The 26,311-nt window shown below is 51.0% G+C and overlaps 17 protein-coding genes across 17 annotated transcripts; 9 read left to right on the top strand and 8 right to left on the bottom strand.

Moving 5' to 3' along the window:
* Positions 1-87: 87 nt before the first annotated feature.
* K489DRAFT_390210 (uncharacterized protein) lies at positions 88-1,275 on the bottom strand (the record flags this gene model as incomplete). Its single annotated transcript, XM_033606578.1, has 2 exons — positions 88-402; positions 481-1,275. The coding sequence occupies 2 exons, from the start codon at positions 1,273-1,275 to the stop codon at positions 88-90; spliced, it is 1,110 nt and encodes a 369-aa protein (XP_033457106.1).
* Positions 1,276-2,239: 964 nt separating this feature from the next.
* K489DRAFT_45579 (uncharacterized protein) lies at positions 2,240-2,846 on the top strand. Its single transcript, XM_033608630.1, has one exon. It carries the CDS (start codon positions 2,330-2,332, stop codon positions 2,798-2,800), a length of 471 nt encoding a protein of 156 aa, XP_033457105.1. The 5' UTR covers positions 2,240-2,329; the 3' UTR covers positions 2,801-2,846.
* Positions 2,847-3,027: 181 nt separating this feature from the next.
* Positions 3,028-3,423, top strand: K489DRAFT_324514 (uncharacterized protein; the record flags this gene model as incomplete). The annotated part of the gene is made up of 1 exon (XM_033601766.1): positions 3,028-3,423. One exon carries the CDS (start codon positions 3,028-3,030, stop codon positions 3,421-3,423), a length of 396 nt encoding a protein of 131 aa, XP_033457104.1.
* Positions 3,424-3,686: 263 nt separating this feature from the next.
* On the bottom strand, positions 3,687-4,776 carry K489DRAFT_412090 (Aldo/keto reductase; the record flags this gene model as incomplete). The annotated part of the gene is made up of 2 exons (XM_033607888.1): positions 3,687-4,468; positions 4,542-4,776. 2 exons carry the CDS (start codon positions 4,774-4,776, stop codon positions 3,687-3,689), a joined length of 1,017 nt encoding a protein of 338 aa, XP_033457103.1.
* Positions 4,777-5,767: 991 nt separating this feature from the next.
* K489DRAFT_433548 (uncharacterized protein) lies at positions 5,768-6,601 on the bottom strand. Its single transcript, XM_033608519.1, has 2 exons — positions 6,487-6,601; positions 5,768-6,437 (listed from the first exon to the last, which is right to left on the bottom strand). The coding sequence occupies exons 1-2, from the start codon at positions 6,505-6,507 to the stop codon at positions 6,096-6,098; spliced, it is 363 nt and encodes a 120-aa protein (XP_033457102.1). The 5' UTR covers positions 6,508-6,601; the 3' UTR covers positions 5,768-6,095.
* A 154-nt stretch (positions 6,602-6,755) lies between these two features.
* K489DRAFT_412088 (ribosomal protein L17) lies at positions 6,756-7,429 on the top strand (the record flags this gene model as incomplete). Its single annotated transcript, XM_033607887.1, has 2 exons — positions 6,756-6,971; positions 7,028-7,429. 2 exons carry the CDS (start codon positions 6,756-6,758, stop codon positions 7,427-7,429), a joined length of 618 nt encoding a protein of 205 aa, XP_033457101.1.
* Positions 7,430-8,986: 1,557 nt separating this feature from the next.
* K489DRAFT_45535 (uncharacterized protein) lies at positions 8,987-10,263 on the top strand. Its single transcript, XM_033608629.1, has one exon. The coding sequence runs from the start codon at positions 9,111-9,113 to the stop codon at positions 10,167-10,169; it is 1,059 nt and encodes a 352-aa protein (XP_033457100.1). The 5' UTR covers positions 8,987-9,110; the 3' UTR covers positions 10,170-10,263.
* On the bottom strand, positions 10,193-12,568 carry K489DRAFT_382821 (DUF1253-domain-containing protein). The gene has a single exon (XM_033605466.1). The coding sequence runs from the start codon at positions 12,535-12,537 to the stop codon at positions 10,321-10,323; it is 2,217 nt and encodes a 738-aa protein (XP_033457099.1). The 5' UTR covers positions 12,538-12,568; the 3' UTR covers positions 10,193-10,320.
* A 149-nt stretch (positions 12,569-12,717) lies between these two features.
* On the top strand, positions 12,718-14,282 carry K489DRAFT_361517 (Mov34-domain-containing protein). The gene is made up of 2 exons (XM_033602636.1): positions 12,718-13,626; positions 13,685-14,282. Exons 1-2 carry the CDS (start codon positions 12,812-12,814, stop codon positions 13,893-13,895), a joined length of 1,026 nt encoding a protein of 341 aa, XP_033457098.1. The 5' UTR covers positions 12,718-12,811; the 3' UTR covers positions 13,896-14,282.
* A 45-nt stretch (positions 14,283-14,327) lies between these two features.
* Positions 14,328-14,709, bottom strand: K489DRAFT_343014 (transcription initiation factor IID, 18 kDa subunit; the record flags this gene model as incomplete). The annotated part of the gene is made up of 2 exons (XM_033602299.1): positions 14,328-14,593; positions 14,652-14,709. Coding segments are annotated over 2 exons (324 nt in total), but the record flags the coding sequence as incomplete, so codon positions are not given.
* Positions 14,710-15,124: 415 nt separating this feature from the next.
* Positions 15,125-15,414, top strand: K489DRAFT_324451 (DUF1242-domain-containing protein; the record flags this gene model as incomplete). Its single annotated transcript, XM_033601759.1, has 2 exons — positions 15,125-15,237; positions 15,294-15,414. 2 exons carry the CDS (start codon positions 15,125-15,127, stop codon positions 15,412-15,414), a joined length of 234 nt encoding a protein of 77 aa, XP_033457096.1.
* Positions 15,415-15,980: 566 nt separating this feature from the next.
* K489DRAFT_372612 (uncharacterized protein) lies at positions 15,981-16,430 on the bottom strand (the record flags this gene model as incomplete). Its single annotated transcript, XM_033603350.1, has 2 exons — positions 15,981-16,272; positions 16,357-16,430. 2 exons carry the CDS (start codon positions 16,428-16,430, stop codon positions 15,981-15,983), a joined length of 366 nt encoding a protein of 121 aa, XP_033457095.1.
* Positions 16,431-16,678: 248 nt separating this feature from the next.
* K489DRAFT_45449 (putative cytosolic iron-sulfur protein assembly protein 1) lies at positions 16,679-18,277 on the top strand. Its single transcript, XM_033608627.1, has one exon. The coding sequence runs from the start codon at positions 16,802-16,804 to the stop codon at positions 18,077-18,079; it is 1,278 nt and encodes a 425-aa protein (XP_033457094.1). The 5' UTR covers positions 16,679-16,801; the 3' UTR covers positions 18,080-18,277.
* A 579-nt stretch (positions 18,278-18,856) lies between these two features.
* K489DRAFT_45451 (MFS general substrate transporter) lies at positions 18,857-20,993 on the top strand. Its single transcript, XM_033608628.1, has 5 exons — positions 18,857-19,160; positions 19,237-19,519; positions 19,590-19,734; positions 19,791-20,915; positions 20,970-20,993. Exons 1-4 carry the CDS (start codon positions 18,986-18,988, stop codon positions 20,847-20,849), a joined length of 1,662 nt encoding a protein of 553 aa, XP_033457093.1. The 5' UTR covers positions 18,857-18,985; the 3' UTR covers positions 20,850-20,915; positions 20,970-20,993.
* Positions 20,922-21,971, bottom strand: K489DRAFT_382816 (uncharacterized protein). Its single transcript, XM_033605465.1, has one exon. The coding sequence runs from the start codon at positions 21,666-21,668 to the stop codon at positions 21,084-21,086; it is 585 nt and encodes a 194-aa protein (XP_033457092.1). The 5' UTR covers positions 21,669-21,971; the 3' UTR covers positions 20,922-21,083.
* Positions 21,972-22,183: 212 nt separating this feature from the next.
* Positions 22,184-23,519, top strand: K489DRAFT_382815 (acyl-CoA N-acyltransferase). Its single transcript, XM_033605464.1, has 3 exons — positions 22,184-22,446; positions 22,537-22,708; positions 22,784-23,519. The coding sequence occupies exons 1-3, from the start codon at positions 22,306-22,308 to the stop codon at positions 23,167-23,169; spliced, it is 699 nt and encodes a 232-aa protein (XP_033457091.1). The 5' UTR covers positions 22,184-22,305; the 3' UTR covers positions 23,170-23,519.
* On the bottom strand, positions 23,350-25,260 carry K489DRAFT_416416 (putative P450 monooxygenase; the record flags this gene model as incomplete). Its single annotated transcript, XM_033608183.1, has 2 exons — positions 23,350-24,981; positions 25,042-25,260. 2 exons carry the CDS (start codon positions 25,258-25,260, stop codon positions 23,530-23,532), a joined length of 1,671 nt encoding a protein of 556 aa, XP_033457090.1. The 3' UTR covers positions 23,350-23,529.
* Between the last annotated feature and the right edge of the window lie 1,051 nt (positions 25,261-26,311).

The raw sequence follows: 26,311 nt of genomic DNA, 5'->3' as shown, positions 1-26,311 counted from the left end.
TGTTTCGTCTTTCTATCGACATTCATGGATATTCAAAGCAGATCAATCCCCGCAATCTAAACATATCATAAACATGCCCCTCAAATTCTATCTGCCAGCAGTCATCGGCGCAACGACATGCTCCGCGGGATGATCTCCACTGATTAGACTCATCTGACTTTCCTCATCTCCCGCTCCTCCGGCATCGCCATAATCTGGACTAGCAGCTTTCCCGACACTCTTCTGTAGGGCGACGACCATTGCCGAGCCTAGAATCAGACTTGAGCCTAGAATGGACAGCAAACCGGGAGAGTGGCCAAAGACCAGTCGGTCGGCGCCGAGGGCGAACAGCATTTGTACATAGATCAAGTTGGTGGCGCGAGATGACTTCTCGTACGCTAGGGCGGAGACGAGGAGGTATTGCTGTTCATTCAATTTTAATCAGTGTCTGTTGTCCGAATTTTTCCATCGAAGCGTTTCGAGGATCGTCATTGTACATACCATGATAAATCCGCAAACTCCCAGGAAGATGAGGTAACTCCAATCTTTCAGGTCAGTCGGGAGCAAGAATCCCACCTCCGGCAGAGCAATTTGAAGTATTAAGCATACGACAAAAGTAGTGCTCGCGAAGTAATTCACGCTGATGAGCGGATGTGCTCGTTTCCCGATCCAGCGAAGGACGGTGTAGGCAGTGGCGGCACCAAGGACTCCCAGCATGGCGACGCCAACAGCGCTGAGCCTTTGCAGCGGCGTAACACTGTCCAGATCGCCTACGGCCATTCGTGCGACGACTTCCGAGACATCTCCATCCGCGATCATCACTTTCGCCTTATCTGAATGGACGGCGGCATGGGTCTGTCCGAAAACTTGGAAGATCGTCGCCGGTCTAGCAATCAGGACGACTCCTGCCATCGAGACTAAACCTCCAATCTTCTCCGTCCGGGTGAAGGGTTCACTTAAGAGAATTGAACACGCCCAACTCGCCAATCCCGGCGCCAGAAACGTGATGACCGTCGCCTCGGCCAAAGGCAAATACATCAGGGAATAGTACATCCCGAACACACCAAAGAAGCCCGCGAAACCCCGCAACACTAGGAGTCTACGGACTTCGGGCGCGCCGAAGGGGAAATGTGGCGTCTTGGTCACGTACATGTATGTGCATCCGCAGACGATGGTGAGCGCCATGCGCGTGAAGAGAATCTGGAGAGGATGCATCCCCTTTCCTTGGTTGGCTTGGACTTCGAGGAGGCGGGTCATCACGTTCATCACAGTGCCGAAGAGCTGGGCGATCAGCATGTAGAGAAGTCCCAGATTGTGGAGATAGAAGGCTCGGAAGCGGACCCGCCAATTTTGGGTTGTCAGTGGCCGTCTTGATGACGATGTGGTGGGTGGCGTAGGTTGATCATATTCATGAAATGAGAAATCGGACAGTGTGTCGGGGGAGAGAGGACGGACGGGACCTGTCCGTGTTGCGGTCAGGAAGCCATTGGCGTCGACTCCGGGTCGTCCGAAGCGATCGTCGACTTTTGGAGAGGCGGTTCGGACTGTATGATCTTGACGCGTCAGACGCTCCATCTGCACATCGACTAAAGCGTCTTTGTTGTCCGTGATGGACCCAGTTCTGGGTGGCAAGCTCATGTTGATGGACTGGCGGATTGATCTCTGCTGTCAGAAGTCATGGGTCTAGGGAATCCACGACTTGGTGAAGAACGGTGCAGGAACAACAAAGACATGACGAGCATTGAGTTGCAGAGAGTCATGATGCACTCTGGACATCGAATCGCCCGCCTCCATTTGCACTGACTGATAGCACCTGGGCAGATCTGGTTTAGCGTCCGAATGTGATCGCGTGTGTGGAGAAAGCGGGTAAACGTGGTGGTGGTGGTGGTTGCTTGACCCGCAGCAGGAATTTTCGACGGCGCAGGCATGAATCCGGCTAGAACGATATCGGATGATGCTTGATGATGAAGAAGAAGTGCACCTATTCCGGCGGAACCCCGGCGCACAGAAGAAGTATCCGGCATATATATCCATACGATATGCGCTCGTTGTTATTACGATTGTCGATGACAGATACCTTTGGAATTTTACACCGACACCGACAGAATGCAGTCCTACTCGGAGAGTTCCACGCGTAGTCTGCCACATGGTTTGACGATCAATCGATGACGCGCCTGCGGACGTGCCGCCGAGACCTCGAAATGCTCAACGGTCATATTTCGGGCTGGATCTGATCATGGTCCCAGTAAGACGTCGCATCTCATCGCATCGCATCGCATTGCTTTCTTCCTCGCCCGAGCATCTTGTACATCAGCCGCGGTGCATGAGTTGCTGATCATGTTGTGATCTTATGAGGTCCCAATTGGCAGAACGAACAAACCATCACGATTTGTCCTCGATGTTGCCAGTTTTCATGGCTCACTCTGCGTTATGGAGGTTTTCTATGCAATGCTCACGGGCCTGGATATCTACATATCATGTACAAATCTGGGGTCCTAGAATACTGGCCATAACCACAAAATATCCATCCATGGATCTCTGTATCACTAGGGTTGTCTTCGTGAAGTGTCAACAGAGCCCTGTCGCTGGAGCGCTCTCCGATGGCGCAACAGGAACAACCTCGGCTAATAATTGGTTCCAGACAGGCAATATTGCGACCCTTGCCCTACGGTGGCATACAGACCACTACCGTGCCATGTATGCTCCTGAAATAGTGCTGTTGCGAACCGCCTACATATCAAAACTGTTTCCAAGAACTAGCCACCGATACATCGATCCGGAAATAGCAAGGAAAAAGTTGAGAATTCAAACAATAGACTAGAACGCACTGCCCAAGCAAGTTTCATAAAAACAATTCCCAAGAACTTAGGCACACCTCCAAGAAAAAAAAGAAAAGCAGGTAAAATGGCCGCCTCATTCGACACCAGCGACCTGACCTGGTGGACAATAATCGCCCACCCAACCTACCAATCCCTGCCGGGCCTCGAGAAACTCAAAGCGCTTCTCAGCCTGCCCGAGCGAGGCGAAGCCCGCTTTCTCTCCCGCTTCATGAAAGACCCAAAACTGATCCCGGTATCCTTCCACCAAACCAGCCCGCAAACCGTCACCGCGGCCTTCACATTCACCGTCGACATCTTCTACTGCAATGGCGGCGACAACCTGCACGGCGGCGCCCAGGCCGCGATCTACGACATGCTGACCAGTGTGGTCTTCCAGACCGTCTGTACGCCGGACTTCTGGGTCGGCGCGGGCGTCAGTCGGACGTTGAATGTTAGTTATCTGAGACCTGCGCCCGTGGGACTCGAGGTTCTCTGTGAAATCGAGGTGGTGGCCGCGGGCAAGAGTCTGAGTCTCCAGAGGGCCACTATGAAGAGGGTCAGCGATGGAGCGCCGTTGAGTACGTGCGAGCATCACAAGGTTGCGGTGCCGACGCCGAAGATTTGACGAGTGAATTTGTTTCCCCGGGCGGTGAGGAGCAAAAAGGGAGGATTTGTGACGACTACGTTTCGGGCTTCAATTGTGAATTTCTTATTTGGTTTGTGAATGGTTCCACCTTTTTGTTGGTCCTGAGCTGTCGTTGCTTTATTGCTTCATGATGACTTTTGGATTGGAACAGGATCTACAACCCTTAGAGCGGCGTGAGATACTTCTCTCGACTGAAGCTATTAGAATAATGCCTGTCAACGAATTTCCGATGAGATATGCTTCTAATAAAGAGCCACACCCCAAGTCTTTGATGGATTGACGGTCCTTCCCTCATCGCCCTCAAGCTTCAGCGCATCCAACGCCTTGAAGTCTTCATCCGACAATTTCCTAACCTGAAGATTGCTCTTAATCCTACTCGGGGTAGCACTCTTTCCCAACGGCACAGTGCCCCTCTGCACAGCCCAGCTCTGCAAAATCTGCCCGACATCCATCCCATTCTTCTCCGCCAGCGCGAGGACCGTCCCATCCTTCAAAAGTGTCTGACCGTCTTTCTTCTGGCCCGCGAATGGTGAATAGCACGTTGTGAGAATATCATGCTTGCGAGCGAATTCGATCAATTCCGTCTGCGGCAGCCAAGGGTGGACTTCGATCTGATTACATGAGATGGGAATCTCCTTTGAATGCGGCAGGAGCTCTTCGATGTCGGCGATGGAGAAATTCGATACGCCGATCGCGCGCACTTTGCCTTTCTTCACGAGCTCTTGCATTGCCTTCCATGTCGGGACGAAACTTCCCTCATGGCCAGCCTTTCTTGCGATCGGTGTGGAGGTGTGTCCCCAATCCACGACTATAGCACCATTCTCCTGGAGAATACCCTTGTCCTCCTGGGACTTTCCGTGGCCGGTTTGCGCTTTGAGGAGAGCTTCACGTGATATAGGCTTGAAAGTGACGGGCCAGTGAACGAGGAAGAGGTCGATATAATCCAACTGCGTTGCTTTGAGGACATGGTCGAGGCAGATCTCCACGTTCTCCGGAGCGAAGAAGTTCGGCCATGCTTTTGATGCTGTTCCACGCATGAATCAACATCTACAGTCCTCGTGTCTCATTTATTGACTGGTATAACACTTGAAACTCACTGACGAAAATCTCCTCGCGGGGAATGCCGGACTCTTTGATCGCAGCGCCGACGGATTCGTCTACACCGTACATCCATGCTCCATCGATGTGTCGGTAACCTTCCTTCAGTGCGGTGAGGGTGGCATCCTTGGCCCAGTCGTTCTCGCCTGAGGACCAGGTGCCGTAGCCCACCGAGGGTATCTCGATAGTGGTGCCATTGGCAGCTTTGAGAGGGAACGTCTTGGGCAGCGACATCATGAGTTTCTTGCTTGTTGAAGATCTGGTTGTTGCAATAATGATTTATTGCCTTCCTAGGTCGGTATAGTTGTTCTTATGAATGAAAAGCCGAGAAATGTCAAGGTCGTATTTCGAGTTGTAAATGATGATGCTTTTGTGCGTACGTCATACGCGCCCTACGTGCAATTGAAAGCGACACCCGCGGATCGCTGATTTCCAACAACCACACGAACTCGGCCTGTTCCGACTATCCGCAGATACTCACAAATAGACGAGGTGAATGTCATTGTTGCGTTTATTCTACTGGTGGCTGGTCTATTCCGCATCGTTCGGACAATGACCTTGCTTATTGTGAACTGCAGCCATGAACAAACTTCTGTCAAGGTCGATCGTTTGTCCGTCCGTCATGTTTCAACAAGCCAACAGTGTACCAAGGCTCAAAGTACATGATTGTACCTGGGTAATCGTGCCTAGGTTATTGCCATCATTTCCCTGCCCCCGGAGCATCACAGACCCGAATATTCAGATCTCGAGCATGATTCTCAACATCTGCCTCTTCTTCCAGGAAAGGTCCCCTCGTCACTGCATCATTGCAAATTTCGCTTCTGTGATCCTCCCAGTTCAATACGTATCCATTCCATTCTGCGGCCAGGTCTTCTTCAATGTCTTCGGCAATTTCGTATTCTTGCAGGTCACTCATGGCGTAGAATTGCTGCCGTAAGTCGTGATGGAACATTCGAGCGAAGACGAATGCCCGTTCGCGTGTTGTCCAGAATGAATACTTGAGATTCATGATCACGAAGGCCATTTCGCGCTCTATCGGGACGAGTGCTTCTGTTTGGCCATGGCTAATGGTATGTTAAGTTAAAGATCCGTAGTCTAGACCTCTGATGTTGCTCACTCGTGCTCGTCCAGCATACTTTCAGGAGTGTCCATTCTGACGATCAACCTGAGTTCGACAAAATAACCAAGCTGCTCGAGCGCGCGCGAAGAATGATAAGAACCGAGTCATCATGGAAATTTCACGTTTGATTGTGTCTATTTGTATGAGCGTATTGAGAAAGCAGGGATACTGCGATATGACAATTTCGAGTGTCACATCCCGAGAGCACATCAAGGCGTTTCGACAGAAAAAATCCGCCAGCGCATACCAGAACATTTTGCTGTCCTGCACCGAACAGAACTTGCGCGGCTTATCTGTGTACTGCGAGGCGAAGTGCCACGTTTGTGAAAAGATTTGCTGCATGCTGGCAGGGTCGCACAAAACCCCAAACCGTAGGCGGGACAAGGGATCAACAGGCCTCGGTCGAATCAATCCGTCTTCCCAGACAGCAAACTCATTTAGGCGGATCCGGGATCACCTCTCGTGCCTTCACAAATGCCTTCCTGTATAGCGCGCTCACAGTCTCCTCAATATTATCCTGTACCGCGTTCCAGTCCACGCTCTGTAACCTCCGCACTCCGTTCTCCAATTCTGCATTCCATTTGTCTTTTGCGGTCTCCCACGTTCCGCCGCGTACTTCACGGAATGGCGGCGGTGGAGGTAGAGGTTGAGGGTCGACAATGTTGTTGAGGACAGCAGCCTGCTGCTTGATCAACGCTGCCTGGTTGATGCGATTCCGTGTGTGGTATTGCGCTGAGAGGTAAAGTACCGAAGCTGTGAGCGTAAAGCCGCCGAGCTGCAATCATGTCAGTATCAAAGCGATGATGCGACACGAAGGAACATACCAAGCCGGTGGTGAAGCCCATAGCTTCAATGTCTCCTGCGTAGACTTATTTGCGACGTGAAGTACCTTCTATCCTGTAAACGAAGTACGCCTCGAGAACGTTGGTGTTGAGAGCTTGTCGGCGAGCTGGTCCGCAAACTGCCGAAAGGGGATGATCTCCGGATCTTCAATCGCTCGCTGCACTCGATCGTTCTTGGCGTCCAGACTTTCGAGATGCTCATTTGATCACGTCCTCCCATCTATTTGAATTATCACAGACTCATCGCAAACATGGCTGGTGGATTGATGAGATACAGAACGCTCGGTCGCGACTCCGCACATCGAAAAGCTCTCCTACGAAATCTTGTCACATCGCTGTTCAAACACGAATCAATATCGACAACATGGCACAAGGCGAAAGAGGCCCAGCGATGGGCGGAAAAGCTTATCACACTTGCGAAGCGTGACACACAGGCATCAAGACTTAGTGCGATGGGCAAAGTCTTTGTACGTGAGAGAAGTTATGGAGATGAAGATCAGAGGCTGACTTTGAATGCATGAAGGAGCCCGAAATAGTCATGCCCATTCTTTTCAACAAACTTGGAAAACGATATGCGGACAGACCTGGAGGATACACCCGAGTGCTTCGGATAGAGCCCGAGAAGGAGGATCAAGCGCCCTCCGCCATTCTCGAGCTCGTAGACGGACCCAAGGACATGCGCCTTGCGCTTACTGCGCGGACAATCGCCTTCGGTCAGAGCCAGGCAGAGGAGGAGAACCGTGAATTTGAAATCACGGATATGACAGCACACAACATCATGAAGGTGACGCGGTTCCGGAAAAATGGCGACGAGGATTTACATGAGATGGTCAAGAAATTCAAGGATCTGCACGACAAGGGCGACGAGGGCGTTGAAGAGATCAAGAAGAGGAGAGTCTATCCTGAACTGCTGCGAAGTCGATGAAACAGTTTGATACTTTCACGAACACACACGCGCATTGCCCGTTGTGCATCTGCATTTGGGGAGGAGGACGACGAGGGAAATCCTCTCACCAGACATTGTTCCTCACAGAAGCGACAGGCGGAACAAATCAACAGGTACAAATATCGGCTCTGAACAAGTGGGGCTATGTCCTACTTTGACTTGCTGTCGACGGTTGGAGGTAGGCTGTGTCAACAGGCGAGACGACACAGAACAAGTCACCATTCGCGGACCATCCGCAGTTCCAGAAAGATCAGCGGACACTGATCATTCACATCCATACTTCTCGATCAACGATACCGCATGGAAGCCCCATTGCGAAGCTTACAATATGTACAACTCAAAATGTATTATCGCAACTGACCTCAGCGCTCTTCGCTATTTTCTTTAATTTTCTCTCAGGACCGGCATTCCATTTCGAGCCCACTGATTCATCGATATATACAGTCCCGGCGAAATCTGTGAAGAAGTCACCAAAGTAATTGTTTCGCCCGCCTTTCCGCATCTGCATCCAAGAATCGCTGTCATCATTGCCCGGCAACAAGACAATTGTAGTCTACTGGTGTTAGATGTCTGTTCCAACTCAACTACCACTTGAGGATTGAAGCCCAGATCACGCCACACTATCTCCCTAGAACGCTCAGTCTCCATAACGATACTCGTGACTCAAGGCTTCATTACTGACTAACAAAGCTGAACAGGCAACTTCCGCCAATCATTGGGCTCGAACATATGAAGAAGTTGTGGTCGGTTTGCACATGGCTCCTGGCCGTTCTCAAGTCGCGGGAGAAAGCAAAGAATTTGGAAAGACAAAACTCGAAAGCGATGGTCGTATTGACAATTTATCGTTCTCACAGTGGAGGCCGAATTTCTCAAGCACCCTATAAATTGCGAGTAGTCCGAGAACGATCTGGGCTGGTCCTGTCGATCTGCACCATTGGCAAGTCGGCCAACACTCAGGACGGCTTATGATTACTGTACACGACATCTAATTGCGCGCTCACTATAACAATATGCACGTTCATTAGGATAGCGAGAGGCGACTGCCGGCCATGATCAAGGCATCTGTGTGCTTTTTCGGGGATGACACCAACCCTGACGCGCCTCTACGACGGCCAGACAGTCCTGCTTCATTGACCTGGAGGCCGTCTTATCTTCGGCAATAAACACGAAACGGATGGAAGGTGAGCATCATAGATTCGGCTGTCACGGGCGTGAACCAGGAAAACAACGCAGACCAAATTCTCGAATCTCGTCGAACAAGTTCCCACGCCTGACGCTGGGAAATTCCGAATATTTTTTGGAAACGTGGGCAAGCGGACGCGATCCTCCAACACAAAAATATTCCCAATAATTTTTATTCGCAATATTATTCCTCTCCCCGATGGTATATCAGGCCGCGCTGGGCATGCCATTGCCAGAATGTTTTCATGCAGTATCACATCTCACGTTGAAAGATTCAAGTCACAGTTTGTTAACAGTGACCCCCTTTAAACTTGTGCTATCATATTGCAAACCACATTCACATCACAACTCCATTTTCACAATTCATATCACGCAGGTGCTCTTGGGCAGTTGCGTCACACTTGTGGCATTGCTCAACAAGCTCAAAGCACATCTCCTGTGAAGCCATATCACAACATCCGTCAAGTTAACTCACAGCATGGCGACTACCCTCTCCCGTGCGAGTTTCCTCTCCCAGGTGAATGATTCCACCAGGAGCCCATTGAGGTTGGAAAACCCCTTGTGCACTATTTGCTACGAGCAGATGTACGTCCCAACCTCACAACTTTCAAGACGCAGATCAAGATCACCAGCGCGCACACGTGAGAAATCCTCACACTACACAATTCGGGCGCGTAGCCCGATCTCACCTCCACCTCAGCGTCGTGCACTCACAATCCACGACTCACACATTTTGTGTGAAAGCTGCATACAAGTCTGGTTCACCAGCAACAACACCTGCCCGTTTTGCAGGCGAGAAATGTTCACCAACGCGAACCAAGACGACGACGTGAACTCTCTCAACCAAGACTCCGCCGAGGATGAAGAGGACCTCCCCGCTCTCCCAAGAGCACAATACATAACCCGTGACACCGACCTTCTCGAGCGATTTATCTCACGCGAAGGCTGGGTGAAAATATACCACGACGGTCTCAACAAGCACGGCGATCGCCGCGACATCATCTTCGCCACGCGGGAAATCGCCGACATCTTCTCCCGCCGTGCGGAGATCTTTCGACCGCAAGTCGACTTGCGCTGCTGGGGCTACGGCGTGGTGGCATACTCGCGCGTGGTGATCCCCAGCCACGACGAACTCACACTCCGCCGCGTGAACGTCGAGAACGCTCGCATGGTTCTCTGGCGCTGGTGGTGGCACCGCTTCATCTCGACCTGCGGACGGCGCAGCACGACTTTCGTCCACCACCCTTTCGCGATGGAACTTGTCCACGCCGTGTTCAAGGCCATCATGCGGTGGAATGGCTTCTCACAGCAGCTGAAGACCACACGGATGTGTGTCAAGCTCACCCTGAAACCTCTCCTGGAGAAGTACGATGACTCTGGTGAGGTGAACTCTCAGGCTTACTTTGAGGACCTTGTGGAGGCGGCTGCGCAGGCTGTGGTGCTGGGACGCATCGATGTGAGTGAGGGGAGTGATCTTGCAGTGGCGCCTGTTGAGGCTTACAAGCATGAGGACCACGGGCACATCATGGGGATGTGAGTTGCGATATCAACGGTGGATAATGTCACGATGAAATGAATGCCGACTTAGCTCGCTTACGAGTGAGCTGTAACAATAATGTACAATCATGATAAATCATACTACAGACTTAATTCTGCCCTTCACCATTCCTTTTTAAAACATCTATGAATTAGACAAAATCAAAAGTGTCCCCCGCCCCAGCCAGCATACTTTTCACTCTCTCCGTGCCTACAATCCTCTCCAACTTCAACCCATCCCATTTCGAGAACAAACTCCTGATACTAGCCTGTTTCTCAGAGACACGCGCCTCACTAACACTCGTACCGATGAAGCCCTCCACAAATTCGCGATAGAAAATGTCGTTGTCAGGCAAGCCATACAGCACCATGCGTTTCACACCGCGAATCTTGAGCCGGAAGAAATGATGCGCACGCTGCGTGTAAAGCAAGATGCTATGTCTTCCTGACAGGAAATGAGATCTCGCGCGGCGCTGGTTGGATACTTCAGAGTAATCGTTGATAGCCCCGAAGCTGATATTCTCGGTCACGTCTGAGGTCGCGAAGTAATTTCGCAGTCGCAAAAAGTCAAAGTACGAAGGGATAAAGACTAGAATTCCCGGTGCGCCGTCTGCTGGCTTTGGCAGGCGGAGCAGAGCGGGCAGGACGGCCGATGTGAAGTATTTGAATCGAGCGTCTGGGTCTAAGGCTGGATTTGAACATTCGAATCGTGAAAATGTCTGCTTGAAACCCAATCCGGTAAGATCTGCGATGGCACCGACATGGCTGCGAGTGTACTTTGCCTTTCCGACAATGTTGTTCATATCTTGGTTGTACAATCTGTTCATCTCAGGGGTCAAGTAGGCGCCGAAGACAACAGTTTGTCGGATGAATTTGGCATTCCCATCGAGGTACCAATTTCGGACTCGACTGAAATCACAGCCGTGCGCTTCCTTCAATTGCAAATTCAGGTGTTTGAAGACAACCTCGACGTTCTCCCAGTTTTGCATCTGCATCGCATCCGCCTGATCGACAATGACGATCTCGATCGAAGACAAGAAGTCGTAATCCCGTTTTTTGATATCTTCATTCTCGATTATGCGCCGTAAGCCGAGTGGAGATGCGAGAATGATATCACTGCTGTAAAATGCCGAGTAAAACTTCATGCTCTTTCTTGTGAACTTGATCGCGGTGAGGAAATTGTTGTCGTTGTTCCCGTCGAATACTTCGCGATAATCCTCCGGCATGTGTGTCGTTTCTTCATCGATGGGAGCAGTGAAAGAATCATCAAATCGAGATTTGTTCTCTTTCTGGTCAGGCTCAAATGATCTCGTGACACAATCGGCGAATCTTGCAGCAGTTTGTCTTGTCTCACATAAGATGAGTACTTTAGGGCGGACAAATCCTTGATCGCGGAACTCATGCTGCACTGACTCCTCGAGATGGCTGATTTTGTCATTGTTCTTGAGAACTCTATCGCGACCTTTGAGGACGTGATTCACTGCGTGCAGACATGACAGTTTGCGTAAGCTCTCTGCATTATTGACTGTTCGAGTGCTCACGAGTGCGTCGGTATAGTTGAGCAGATCTGTTGCAATTCTGCGCTCGAAATCGCTGAGGGTCGGGATATGCTTCATGGCAGGCAGTACAAGTCTCTCCTTTAAAGAAAAGTCTTTGATAGACTTGAAAGTCGCCTTCTCTGCGCTGTGGTCACTGCGTTCCACAAAAGCATGATGCCTACTTATGTTCGAACCAATTGCTGATTTTCGTGTCGTCCATTGTCCGGATTTGACCAAATCAATACGCGCAGCTAATCCATCACCGCCAGCAGCACTGAAATGAAATTCGTAGGGGTCATTTTGACTTTCCTCATCGACAGTCGATTCATGATCAATTTCTTCCACGTCATCATCGCCTTCGGGTTCAGCAAAGACGCGATCATCTTCGCCTTCCTCGTCAACTTGATTTACTAAAATTTCCTCTGGCAGTGTGTCTGGTTTCTCATGGAATTCAATTTTCCGCCGCTTTGACTTCCGGCTGTCGATCTCGTCGTCGCCATGAAATGACTGTAGTAATACGTTATATGCACGAACAGCAGGTTTCACTTCCTCGTCATCTTCGCTGATGTCTGATTGGTCGATCTCATCTTCATCATCGTCGGTAGCACTATCATCGTCCTGAGAAATTTCATCTTCAGTGGCCGGAAGGTCTCGGGTTCGTTGACTGTCGAATTTCTTGTAACCATTTCTTGTTCGAATGCCGCTTCTTGCGAGTCTGTCGCCACCATTGGATTGCCCATGGAAGTTGCCTCGACTTCGACCTCCACGATTTGATCCACGTCCACCGCGCCCGCCTCTGCCTCTGCCGCCGCGACCTCGAAAAGGAGCCATTGCGTTTAAAAAATTGAATCTTTCTATTCTTTCACGTTTTATGCAACCTGCACGCAAGTCGCAATAAACTTTTTAGATCTCCTAGCGTGCCAGCAGTAGAAACCCTTATCGATACGCAAAGTCTAAAGTTTGGCTGCGGTCATGTACTCTTGGCACAGCCCACTAAAGACGTCGGAGTGTCCCGCCCTGCACATCATCGCGAGAGAGCGCATACCGAATCACGAGAAACTTTTGCCCGGAGCGTGCGACGATAGTCACCAACACATACGCGAAGATGGGTGATAGCTTTCTGCATCTCGCCCGGCCGCTGGCTCCGGCTGTCGTCTCAACACAAACCGCGTCGACTGCACCAGTGACGGTCACTGTTCAACCACAGGCTCTATTCTCAATTCTCGACCATGCCTCTCGACGACCAGCAGAGCAAGAGCGAGTCATCGGAACACTTTTAGGAGTCAGATCAGAAGATGGAACCGAGGTCGAAATCCGGAATTGCTACGCAGTGCCCCACACAGAGACTGCTGAGCAAGTTGAGGTGGACATGGACTACCAAAAGCGCATGCTCGAACTACACCTGAAAGCGTCGCCCAAGGAGATCCTCATCGGATGGTATGCGACAAGCAGCGAGCTCAACACCTTCAGCGCATTGATTCAGAACTTTTATTCGCAACAAGGCGAAGGCACATTCCCGCACCCCGCAGTTCACCTCACAGTCTCGACGGTCCCAGGCCAGGATATTGCAGCCAGTACATACATCAGCGCGCCCATTGGCGTTACAGCGGAACGTGCTGCAGATTCGTGCCTATTCATTCCAGTTCCGCACGAGATCAAATACGGAGATGCGGAGAAGAGCGGATTGGAATTGATTGCAGCTGCACGAGATCGTGAGGATAGATTACATCCGGTTCACACCGATATCGAGACTCTGGAGCGGGCGATAGAACATGTTCTGGAGATGCTGGAGCGCGTCAGCACCTATGTTTCAAACGTGTTGGATGAGGAAGCTGAGCCCAGTTCTGCTCTGGGTCAATTCCTGCTCAACACGCTCAGTCTTGCTCCCAAAGTCGATTCAGAAGAGATCGAGAAGGACTTGTACGTATTTTTGTTCAAAATCTGTATGATCTCTAAGCTAACAATTGCCTTCTTACAGCAACAACCACATTCAAGATGTCCTTTTGGTCTCATACCTCGCCAACACAATCCGCACACAAATCGACCTGTCAAACCGTCTTGCGACAGCGACCTTGACATCAGGTGGCGAGGCGACAGGCAACACAGATCAGAAGGGTGGTCAAAGAGGCGACCGTCAGCAAAACCAACGATCAGGAGCTGGCCAAGGTGGCCGGCGAGGAGAGCAGTAGTCCTTGACATTTCCTTGCGACTAGGCCAGCACTTGCAGGACTTGGTCGGGTTTGAAGAAAGATTTCTTTAGTAGAAAATAGCTACTACTCAATTTAGATTCATGGCTCCAAGCAGAGGAGCCTTTGACTTTAGCAAACGCTGTGTCCAGCATGTGAAAACTTTCGAAGATGCCCGAATATCGTATGACGTGCGTGATTGACAGACCTTGCAAACTCCCGACGCCTTCGCTAACCCGCAGAACAACACGCGTGAGTTAACAGAATTCAGCTCGATGCTCTCTTTGGAGCAGGAGCCTTTGTCGCCCCATCATCCTCCGCCTTTCTCTTTCTTCGCCCCCTACCAGGACCTTTGTACTTCATTTCGGTTTCCTCAACACCCGCCATTCCAGCCATAGCAGTCAAACCGCCAACTTCGCCGCCACCGCCTCCCAATTGGTCCACGTCAACGCCCTTCCTTTGCTCTTGAATATGCCGTCCTCTCGCAAGCTGCTCCTGTACTCTGCCCAGCATGATAGGATTACGGCGGAGAACCCATCGGAAGTCATCCACTTTTATTTTTTGGCGTCGGGAGTAACTGGCGCATAGAGCTGCGGCATGGCATGTTTCGATTATGAAGTCGGTCAGAATCTCGTCTAGGCAAGCTGCGGTGTTTGGAAGGGGTGTCGGGCTGTCGCCGAAAGCATATAGTAGCTCGCACACTGTTTGTGACAGTCAGTAACAGCAACAGTACCATTCAAGCACGGGAATGTCACGCACAGTCGTTCGTATTGAAGACCTGGCCCTTCTGGCGCAAACGCGCGCGTGGCTCTGTCATGATAGAGTGCCCAGGTGCCTAAAGCAGCTTCACGGCCGAGTTTCGAATGGATGTGTAGTCGCGCTATTCGTTATCACTTCTGCCGCGCGATGAAATCGATACGCGAAGTTGGCAATACTGAGAACATGTCAAGCAGAAGCAAGCATGCGGTGTGGTGGTCAACGGGCGAGTTGTTGCACTTCCAACAAGCGTGTGTGCATTGGTTGACGAAATTGCTGAGTCATGATCCTGCGTTTCCAGTGAGCCTCCATGGTTGAAGCTTCATTCAGGGTCCCCGATTCCACGACTCGTGGCATTTTACGAGACGCCCATTTTCACACAATCGCGTTACCAACTCGCCGTCGAAGTCATTTTATGACGAAAAGGCTGCAGAAACGCACAAGATCTATCTGCGACCAACAAACTGATCGTCAAAATGCTCGGCATTCTCAAATTCCAGACCCTTCTGATGGTCGTTCTGCTATTCATCTGTTCCTGCACATACCTCCACGGAGTATTTCCAGCATGGCTAGATCGGAACAAGGCTGGGTGAGATAGCATATCAATGCTTTGCAAACACTTGGTGTGCTAATCCGGCTATTAAGACCATTGGGCACGTTCTGGCGTGCAGCGCGAATTGGCGAAAGATTAAGTCCATATGTTAGCTTATGCTGTGTCGCTATGGCGGTGAGTGCCTCATTACAGGCAAACATGATGTTATTTTGAGATTCTAACTATCGTACAGGTGAGCCTATTGCTCGGCGAGTGAGGTTTTGTAGTGCACTGCATCTGGTGCATCACAAGGCAAATATTTGTGGCGAGGAGCAGCGAGTAGCTGGCGCGCTTCTGGAAGTCATTCAATCATGCTACGAACAACGACTTGAACGAAGATCTCCAGAGACCATCAATCGAATTCCCAGCCTTCCAAATCTGTCTGACGAGCGGTTTCCTTTTCGGGGTGGCAGTGCAGCATGACCAGAACGCAGCGTTGCGTGGGGATTCTATCAGAGCTCGAGACACAACTTTGTCATTACAAGACTCGCTCGGCTTCAAAAAAGGAAAGGATAGAACGCTAGTCTGGGTGCTATCGTTATGTCTTACTGGCGTCGCCGACTGAGTTTGGACCGGGCTGCAAGATGGTTCATGATACCCAAGCACAAGTATTTATTCACATGAGTTGGATTCAATTACGCTCATGAATCCATGTCTTCGGCCAGTCCTGCATCTGCTCAAACGGAAATTCCGATAGATCAAAACCACGTGTCCGGTTGTTGCTCACAGCAATGCCTGCCTCACGGCGCTCTTGAAAGGGAAGACCTGGATCTGTTCGTATTATTCATCAGCTTTTCGTCCAAATGGTTGCCACACATGGCTCTGACCTTCTCAATATCCCAAACTCCGGTTGTGTAATAAATGTCATTTCGGACCCATTGCCAAACCTCATCAACTGTATCGGCTTCAGCCATCATTACACTGCCATTAATCTTGGGGCTCTGGCCCTCTCGGAGCGGTTCATCCAGACTCGCGCCGCCCAAGACGACCAGACCACTTTCTACGTGAGGTTTAATGTTGTTAAGGTGCTCGCTACCCAGGATGCGTCAGTTTTCATGCAGATTCCAAACAACGATCATGAACAACTATTCTCTGCTTTTTCACATTGGAACTTACCTCCTCACTTTCATTCTGGCGTCCAGTGCACCTGGTTTGTCGGGCAAAATGACCATCCATTCTTGTTTACCCATGATGGTCTTCGATGTCGTGAAAGACCGTCTTGTGATCCCGTGTGTCGCGGCTCTGCGGAATGCACCCAACATAAGTTCTCCAGTTGAAGTCTCCAAAAGTCAAATGGGGCTGAGCTGTGGGTGAAGAGAGATGTTCTCTCGTGACATGCAACCCAATGGGGATGTTTCGGCAACCCTGAATGTCGCCAATTGATGACATGAAGCGCGCCCGCTTCATGTCCCACACCCCGCTGGCGTCATCAATGTAGGGCGGACATTTTTCACCAGCACCAAAAGATTTCACTGTCGTCCACGCATTTAAATAATCTACAGATAAACCCGACAAAGAGCACTCCCATTTTAAGCACGTCGACCGGGAATATTCGGTTGCAATGCCAGATCTCCAACCACTCACATCGCTAAGCCCGCCGTGCACATCACGCACGTGGCTCACTACTCCTCATCCACACCTACCGATCGTCGCGACTGCATGCTCTGACAAGACAGTGCGAATCTACTCACTACAGAACTTCCAACAATTGAATACCGTATCCGGTGCACACAAACGTTCAGTAAGGACATGCGCATGGAAGCCGAATAGCCTAGGCGAGAGTGTATTGGTTACCGGCAGCTTCGATGCCAGCGCCGCGATATGGAAGAGATGGGAGGAGAACGCTGGCGGAGGACTGAAAGGTGATGCACAAGAGATTGATTTCACAGGTGGATTGGCTGGTGGAGACCCTGATGCTGCCGACGAGGATGACGAATGGCGTCTCGAAGTCATTCTGGACGGGCACGACTCCGAGATCAAGAGCGTGACTTTCTGTCCGACTGCACCTCTTCTCGCCACGTGTAGTCGCGACAAAAGTATATGGATCTGGGAGGAGTTGGAGGGCGACAATTTCGAGACTATGGCAGTACTGCAGGAGCACGAAGGCGATGTGAAATGTGTTGCGTGGCACCCAACAGAACAATTGTTGGCCAGCGGAAGCTACGATGACAACGTAAGATTATGGAGGGAAGACGTCGACGATTGGGCCTGTTGTACGCTATTGAATGGGCACAAGGGGACAGTGTGGTGGGTCGAATTTGAGGGTGCCGAGAGGAATGGCCTGAGCACATCAGAAGGCTCAGTCTCCGACGAGCAGAAAGCGTTGTTAGAGCTAAGAGAAAAAGCCGGCCCTCGACTCATCACATGTTCAGATGACCTGACTATTCGAATATGGCGAAAAGTCCCATCTGACAAACCTGCGCCTCCAACGGGCCAGGGCAAGATGCCCACAATTTGGAAGAACCGAGACTTCGAGGAGGAATGGATTGAGGAGATGCGATTGCCGCAAGTTCACGAGCGGCCAATCTACTCTATCAACTGGAGCAAGAAGACAGGCCGCGTGGTTAGTACAGGCAGTGACGGCAAGATTGTGGTATACGAGGAAAGGTGGATCACAGCATCCCAAGACGGCGACACAACGCTCCCGGACGCATCCATCTCCAATGTTTTGTCGAAATGGGTTGTCGTCGCAGATATTGAGAATGCGCACGATGTTTTCGAAATCAACCACGTCACTTGGGCGCCACGCTCGGACAAAGCTCGCCGACATGCTGACGAAGAGGTTATTCTCAGCACAGGGGATGACGGCGAGGTGAAGGTTTGGACGCTGGACAAATGATTACAAACATGCTTTCGGCAACAGAATTTGGCAAAATCCAGCTTCACTCTTGCGGAATAAGGTTCTCGATTCGGCACTTCGCCTCATGTCGCGAAATACGTGCCCTCAAGCAGGCACGGCCTCGCCTCGTATTGCCTACGACAATCTGTTCGTCACTCGACATGTAGTCAGGAGGCTGTGCGCGCATGACAACTCCTAGTGCGAGAGTCCCTGGATTATGTGGACAGCCACAAAATGCGAGAGCTGGCTAGCAATACCGGGCGCCATCACTCATTCCGGCCTGAATGGACAATAATCATGAATATTGATTATTAAGATACTTTGAGTCAAGAAAATTTCGCGGGGGGAAAGATGTGCCACGGCGACGAATCTTGCGCTAACGTAGACGCGGAGTGATGTTCCTCCGCGTCTGCTCTGCACGGACGGCGCCCTTGCAGCAATCGCAAGACCCCCGGCCTCCAACTTACAACTCGCTTACATGTCGGATGATAGTCCGCATTTACCAATTGCATTTTCAGGCTTCAGCTTTCTGCTATCATTCTTGTCGTTTTCGCGATCGGGCGCCATGTTACTTATTAATCATGGAGGCACAAAATCCTCTAGCTGCCGCTCATACGATGCTAGATCTTCCGAGGACTTCCAAGTAGTGGCTGTATATGCCCCTATCCAACGTTCGGCATACTACGACTGAGACCTCGATCGGCGTGATGTTATGCCGTGTGGGTACTGTATTGATCGGCTTCAGCATGGAGAGCGTATACGCGCTACTTATCATGTGAAACTATGTATTGAACCCATGTATTGACATAAGTCTCAACCATGGAACAGTTCAGGCGATGAAATTCGAGTTGCACATTTTCGATACCTCCCAAAAATACGAAGAGCTTCTGGTGCGCATCAACCACGATGTCAGACACACTGTCAGAGAAGCACATCGCACCCGCTTCAGCAAAAGGCGACCTTGAGACAGGTGATGCATCGTCGAGGGCCCAAGCACCAACCCGAGATCCTCGCCAAAACTTGCCACTGTGGAAATGGGTTTGCACACTTGTCGGGCTCTACTGCGGTGCTCTTCTTTACGGTAAATCATATCTCGATCACGAGAATTGCTACTTCCGACTGCGCGTATCAGGCGACTGACTTTAAACCTGATCTAGGCCTGGATACTACCGTCGCTGCTGCCGTTCAGACGCCTATCTACGAGCAATTCGGTGAAGTCGAAAATCTAGCATGGGTCGGCATTGGCTTTCCGATGGCCTCGGTCGCTGTCATTCTCCTCCTCGGACGCCTGTATGATCTGGTCGATATCAAAATCCTCATCCTTGTATCAACCGCTCTGTTTGAGGGTGGTAGCGCGCTGTGTGGAGGAGCGCCTAACATGTCTGCCATGATTGTTGGACGAGTCATTGCAGGCATTGGAGGCGCTGGCATGTATCTCGGGTGTGTGCCCGCTTTACTTCTTTTTGGATAACATACTTCGCGAAGTTTGATGGCTAATTGTTGTGTTCAGGGCGTTATCCTACATCTCAACTTACGCCAAACCGAACGAACTCTTCATCTACAATGCCCTCATTGGACTGTCATGGGGCGTCGGCTGCATCCTAGGACCAATTGTTGGAGGCGGTTTCGCAGTAACCAGCGCAACCTGGCGATGGGTAAGATAAAAAGCAGCCAAACAGCGCAACAATGAGCTTACGAGTCGTCATCACAGGCCTTTTATATCAACCTTCCCATCGCAGCGCTGTTGAGCCCGGTGTACTTCTTCATCTTCCCCTCGCACAATCCCGTCCCAAGCCTTTCGACTTGGAAGAAATTACGCTCTGTTGATTGGGTGGGAGCACTCCTGATTGCAGCAGCATTTACGCTCTTCATCGTCGCCCTCACGTTCTCCGGGGCGGCTTTCTCTTGGCAATCAACCACTGCAATCAATTTGTGGGTCTTTTGGGGCGTTTCTCTGGCCGCGCTCGTTGCTCAGCAAGCCTTCTCCCTCTTCACCACTCCGGAGCATCGCATCTTTCCTGTCCATTTCCTGGGACACCGAGACCACGTTCTCCTCTACATCGTCACTTCGTCCGCAGCTGTCGCAAACGCTGTTACAATCTACTACATCCCTCTCTACTTCGCATTCACGCGCGGGGACGGGGCACTACAGGCTGCAGTCCGATTGTTGCCATACATTGTGGTTTTCATCACATTTGTCCTAATCGCAGGAGGCACCTTACCTCTGCATGGTCGCTACGCGATTTACTACGCAGTCGGAAGCGTCTTCATTCTGGCCGGTTCAGCCGGACTCTTCACGATCCGCGCAGACACCAGTCAGGCGATCATATACGCCTACGAAGCATTAGTCGCGATCGGCACTGGGCTGACGTTCCAGAATGCCTATGCTGTGCTCTCAGCAAAGGTCGCGGTCCATGATCGAGGCAATGCCATCGGTTTCATCAACACCGCGCAGATCGGTACCACCGCCCTTGCCCTAGCGATTGCAAGCTGCCTTTTCCAGAACCTCGGATTTATGTTCTTGCAGGACAAACTTGCGGCTTTGAACCCACCCGCTTCCCTGCTACATGCGGCTCTGGGTGGTGCGGCTTCGACGCAGCTGCAGTCCGTGCCCCCAGCAATCGTCAATCTTGCCCTTGAGACTATTGCGTATACGATTGCTCGGGTCTTTGGCACTTGCATTGCTGCTGGAGCTTTGCTCGTAGTCGGCTCGACATTGTTGAAGTACGAGAAGCTCGATTTGGCAGATCAAGCTCCAGTCTTTGGCTGAGATGGATGTATGAAGACAAGACTGCGAGGGACTTTTCATGTGAAGGACGGAACAAGATAGAAGATAGTAATTACTGCCCTGAACATGGACGATGTATAGATACTCGCTAATTTTACCAAGCTCTTACGACAAATATGATGATTGTAAGTCCGACCGTGTCTTTGTTATCGTGAAATCAATATTGCTACATGAAGCGAAAATGAGTATTGTTTGATACACCAAACGGTCAAGCAATCACTTTGCGGCACGGCCATATTTACGAGGCTTTCCTCCTGCAACCATACCATCCATCTTCCCACAAATCTGAACGACATATCTCGTCTCATCTCGTATCGCCTGCTGGGACAACCTCAAAACATTTTCCAGATTCTCCAAGATCTTCGCAAACCCGGGATCCGATCGGTCGCTTTGCAGATGCGACAAAGAACTCAAAATCGTATCCGCCACTTTTTCCACCGATTTTCGGATATATTTGAGCTCGGTAACATGCTGGAGGTGGCTCTCCAGATCTGCGGCGTAGTGCTTCAGGATGGTAAGCTCGGTCTTGACCTTTAGGAGCCGGACTTGTTCTTCTAGGATGGGTGTGGGCACTGCTGGGACTGCATCAGGCGGAATCTCGGGGCCGGTGATTTTTCCTTCGCTCGCTGTGTCATCTTGATCTTCATCGTCTTCTTCTTGATGTTGTTGACGGTAGGGACTACGCAGGTTCGGCGATGATTTCGAAAATGACTGAGGTTGCAGCGATCTTTTCGGCTCTTCGGGGCTGTTGCGAACAGCACTGAACTTGCTGTGAATGTCGAAAGGTCGTGGTGTAACCATTGTTGTTGACACAGAATATGCTTGTTCGTTGCGAATACGCCGTTTGGAGCTTCAGATCACTTGATATGTATGACGATGGAAATTTTGAATTGAGGTCAAGCCCAACGAACACATTTAAACAACATTCTGAGATGATAGGCGAACCGTCCATCGGTACCAGGACAGCCGTTCTGCTGAACAAAGAACTTTCGGAGCAGTGAGTTAGGCTTCATCTTATTCTCATGCTGTGTCACGTTTGCCTGCACAAACATCCCAGTCGTCTGAACAAAATATGAGCCCTGTCATAATCGACGGAAATCATGGATTTTTGCCTTAACAAAGTGTCGTGGAGATAAATATAGTGATCATCCAGTGCTCCGCGATGGCATGTGACCACGCGGTCAATATCGTCACAATGCAAGAATGTCGGAGGTCGCTGCAATGACACTAGGGTTTGGGTAAAGACAGCCCTAGAGGCAGGATGATCTCCTCCGAAATCTTGGCGCGCCCCGCGAACGTCACCAGCATTGGCTCTCCGCCGCCGCATCGGCATCCTTAGAATTATCATTCGCGGCGCAAACAAAGGATTGCTCGCGGGCGGATATTGAGAACACCTATCAGATTCTTGATCTTGACGCACACGAACCGTCCCGCCGCCATGGATATCCGAGTATTGCAAAGTACAGACATTCCGCATGTCCAACAAACGAACATTACCAACCTTCCCGAGAACTACTTCTGCAAATACTACATGTACCATGCATTGAGTTGGCCCGCATTAAGTTACGTCGCCGTTGATGTGAGTTCTACACCTTACTCATGATGTGATGGTCCCGTATCCAAAAATTTCACCATATGCTGACACATTGACCTCTGTGCCGTGCGACAGGTTTCAAGACCGAAGAAGACACCATATGACGCGCCGAAGATTGTAGGATATGTCCTCGCCAAGATGGAAGAAGATCCCGCCGACGGCATTCCTCATGGACACATCACATCCCTCAGCGTCATGCGCACACACCGGAGATTAGGACTTGCCGAGAAGCTCATGCGTCAGAGTCGTAAGTTTCCGTGTCTTCTCATCCTCTGCTTCTTGTCGTTCGTGGACTGAAGAATAACCCTCGTCTCTCGAACAGAACGAGCCATGTACGAAACCTACGGCGCCAAATACGTCTCTCTCCACGTCCGTATCTCCAACATTGCCGCCCTCGCGCTCTACCGGGATACCCTGGGCTTCAAAGTCGGCGGTACCGAAGCGAAATACTACGCTGATGGAGAGGATGCCTTCAGCATGCGAATGGATCTGGATTACTTCAAAGAGGATGTTCTCGAGGACGATTTTGGTGCGGAAGAGGAGGGTTCTCCATCACTAGGCAAGGACGAAGGCGATGCGGTGGGGAGTGCGGGGTCGCAGGGCGATGCGACGGCGGCGAAGAAGGAGGACTTGAGGACTGTGAAGGTCGGGAGACCGATTGGTGTGGGAGAGTTGGTGGAGAGGAATGAGAGCGTGAAGGCCAATTGAGGGGTGGGTATGGAGAATGAGTAAACGAGCGAATGAATGAATGCGGATAAATAAACGAACTGATACCACCCGATCATGGGTTACAAAAGCTACGAGCGAAGCGCTGGTCTCATTGTGAATGGGCGGAATGTTGACTCAAGTACATTCCTGCTGGAATATGTCGACATGTACGATCACAGCAAGAAGCGACGAGAGAAACATAAACTTCTTCGCGCTTATTGACGATATCGACTTCAAAGAATTTCATCAATAGATCTAGCTACTATCGCTCTGGCTACATGTAATTGATCACATTCCTCCGCTAGTTGTAAATCTTACTCCGCTAGTTGTAAATCTTACTCCCAACGTCACAAATTTGCTCTATGATTGATCACCGATATACTTCAACCTCAAATTCATCCCATTCTTCGGCTTCGTCGTGACCACTCCATGCACGATAATCTCCTCATTCGGATCCGCCATTTCAAAATCAAACGCATTCACAAACGCCGCCACCAAACATCTCAACTCGGCCTTCGCAAAGCCCTGTCCGATACAGCTCCTTGGGCCGTGCAAGAAGGTCAAGAGAGCGTAATTCGTCGGCGCGCCGCCGGAGGCATTCGGGCGTCGCTCGCCGGTGGAGGGGTCCGTATCGATCCAGCGTTCCGGAACGAACTCGTCGGCATTGGCGCCCCAGAGGTCCGGGTGTCGGTTGATCGCGTACATGCACAGCACGAGACGGGTTCCCTTTGGGATGTGTTCGCCAAGAACCTGGGAGTCTTTGTTGGCGACTCGTGAGGTCATTGGGACGGTCGGGAAGAGTCGGAGGGTCTCATTGCAGACTCCGTTGAGGAGAGGGAGGCTCTCAAGGATGGAGGCGACGTCGACGTTGGCGGGTGTAGGTGAACTGCGCGATGGCAGACCAGCGGCGCGGACTTCTTCGCGTAGGGCCGCCAGGATTTTGGGGTTTTGCGTCAGCAGATATGTGGTCCAGGTGAATGCTGAAGAGGTCGTCTCGTGGCCGGCGGCTAGGAATGTCAGAAGCTGGTCGACAAGTTGCTGGTCCGAGAAATTGTTACTCTGGATGAGAAGGGACAGGATGTCTTTGTGATTCGCAGACTCGGTTTTCATAGCTTCCTTCTTGTCGCGGACAAGCTTGATACAGATATCGGTGAGATTCTCAGTGATGTAATCGACACGCTTGGCGGTTTTCCATGGCAGCAACCGCGTCAGAGCAGGCATGAAGACCATCGCGACAAACAACAGCTGTTTTTCTCCAGTGGGCTCGAGCAGTTCTTCATACAGCTTGATCAGGGGGTCATCCGTGTTTCGAAGGCTCTGGAAGTCGCGGCCCATTGCCGCCATGCCGATGATATCCATGGTCACAAGATTGGCCCAGTGGTTTATCTCAATGACTGCAGAGTCCTGACCTGGTTGGAGTTTGCCTGCTACCTCTTGAGAAAGGCGCTGGGTCAGAGCGTTGGACTTGTCATTGAAAATGGGATAAAGGTCTTTGATATGTCGGAAGCTGAAAGCAGGCATGGCGTGCTTTCGCTGGAAACGATGGACATCGCCCTCGACAATGATCAGGCCGTCACCGATGATCCTGCGCAGAAAGTTGCGGAGTTGCACCGGTTTTTCAAAGTCGTAGGTCCGGGTGACCAAAACTTCAGCTAACCCTTTAGGATCCGTGATGACCAGACTGTTCACGTTGAAAAGGCCGCGGAACCGAAGCAGACCGTCGTTGGGGATTGTTTTCATCCAATCCAGGAAGACACTTCCACGCGGCAATTTCGAGAGAGCGAGGCCATGGCCAATGAGCGGTTTTGCTCCCTAGTAGTGTCGCTCGTCAGTACTGGTAATTAGTTGTGCTGTCGTCGGTGATGAACTCACTGTGGTAGGTCCAGGAAGATGCCGCAACGGCGAAATGAATCGCGGGTAGATGGACAACACGTAGATTGAATAGACGGTGAATTGCAAGGCGAAAAGTCGCCAAAAAACATAGAGTAGTGGATGTGCAGGAAGGTATTGAGGCACGGCGAGCGTGATCAGCACCGATTCTATGGCCGTAGCCACTACGAAGATGATCGGTTTTGGGATGCTGTCCGCCATGACTGTCGACTTTCCTGAATCACGATGCTCGATGTTCTGTTGTTGTATTTGCGCTGTCTAGATGTCGTATCAATGACGCCGAGTATCTTGTCGTCGACGCCGATCCTCTTGTCTATATCTCGTGTGGTCTAGACAGGCGTCCCTTTACACTTCTTGGTTGGAAGAAGGTGTAGATGCGAAAGAGCTTCCCGTGCAAAGTAAGGATATGTATATCGGTATCTCAAGGCTTGAAGTTGTCTGCGCCCCAATGCATGCGGCTGGGGAATTTAATAGACTCCCAAGGTACGTCTATAGAATTGCATGTGCCAATCGAAGGTGACCCGCTACATTGTCACCACCAGCGAGAGAGTGTGACGTCCTCCACGTCCCTGCCTGGCCGACTAGCCTACACAAGTGTCTCTCGTTAAGGCTTGATCTGGGGAACGCGGGGATGGAATCGATGGGACGGATGAATGCACATTCGTCGGCCAGATCATCCCATCGACTGAGCGAATGTCGATGCCTGCTCCCCCGCGCGCAATCCTTCCATGCTGCGCCCACCGCAGCCAAGATTGTTCAGCACGTGTGAAGCGAGTCCGACCAATGCCATAGAACACCATCGCGAGACCATCAATCCCCACCAAGAACAATCACTCAACCGGTCGATCTCGTTCTCGCTATCACTTAGAAATTGGCCGGTGATGAACAGAATTGGAGTGTTTCGCTGATTGGGGACATTTTTTTACGAGGCGCCAATGCTTCCCTTGTATCTGCTCTGAACGACGACTCGACACCCCGAGTCAGCCTTCTACCTCCAGGGCTGCCTGCACTTTCAAAGGTGCGCGCGCTCCAGAGTCCCGCAACAACGGTCCCGCAACACCAGCCCCGTAATCGATGAGACTCCGCGACGTCCAGGAATAGTCCCGCACTCACAGACAAGCCCTCCTGCTCATAGGCGCATCATGTCTTCCACGGTGGCGGTATCTGGTGCGACCTGTTCTCCGATGTATTCACAGCGACCGGAAAAAAGGACAAGCTTGACCGGCATCTGCGCGAGCTCGTACAGCTTCAA

The sequence above is a fragment of the Dissoconium aciculare genome (genome assembly GCF_010015565.1).
Source record: "Dissoconium aciculare CBS 342.82 unplaced genomic scaffold K489scaffold_11, whole genome shotgun sequence".
Taxonomy (NCBI): domain Eukaryota; kingdom Fungi; phylum Ascomycota; class Dothideomycetes; order Mycosphaerellales; family Dissoconiaceae; genus Dissoconium; species Dissoconium aciculare.
The sequence above is the reverse complement of the archived record's forward strand: the minus strand, read 5'-3'. Positions and strand labels throughout refer to the sequence as shown.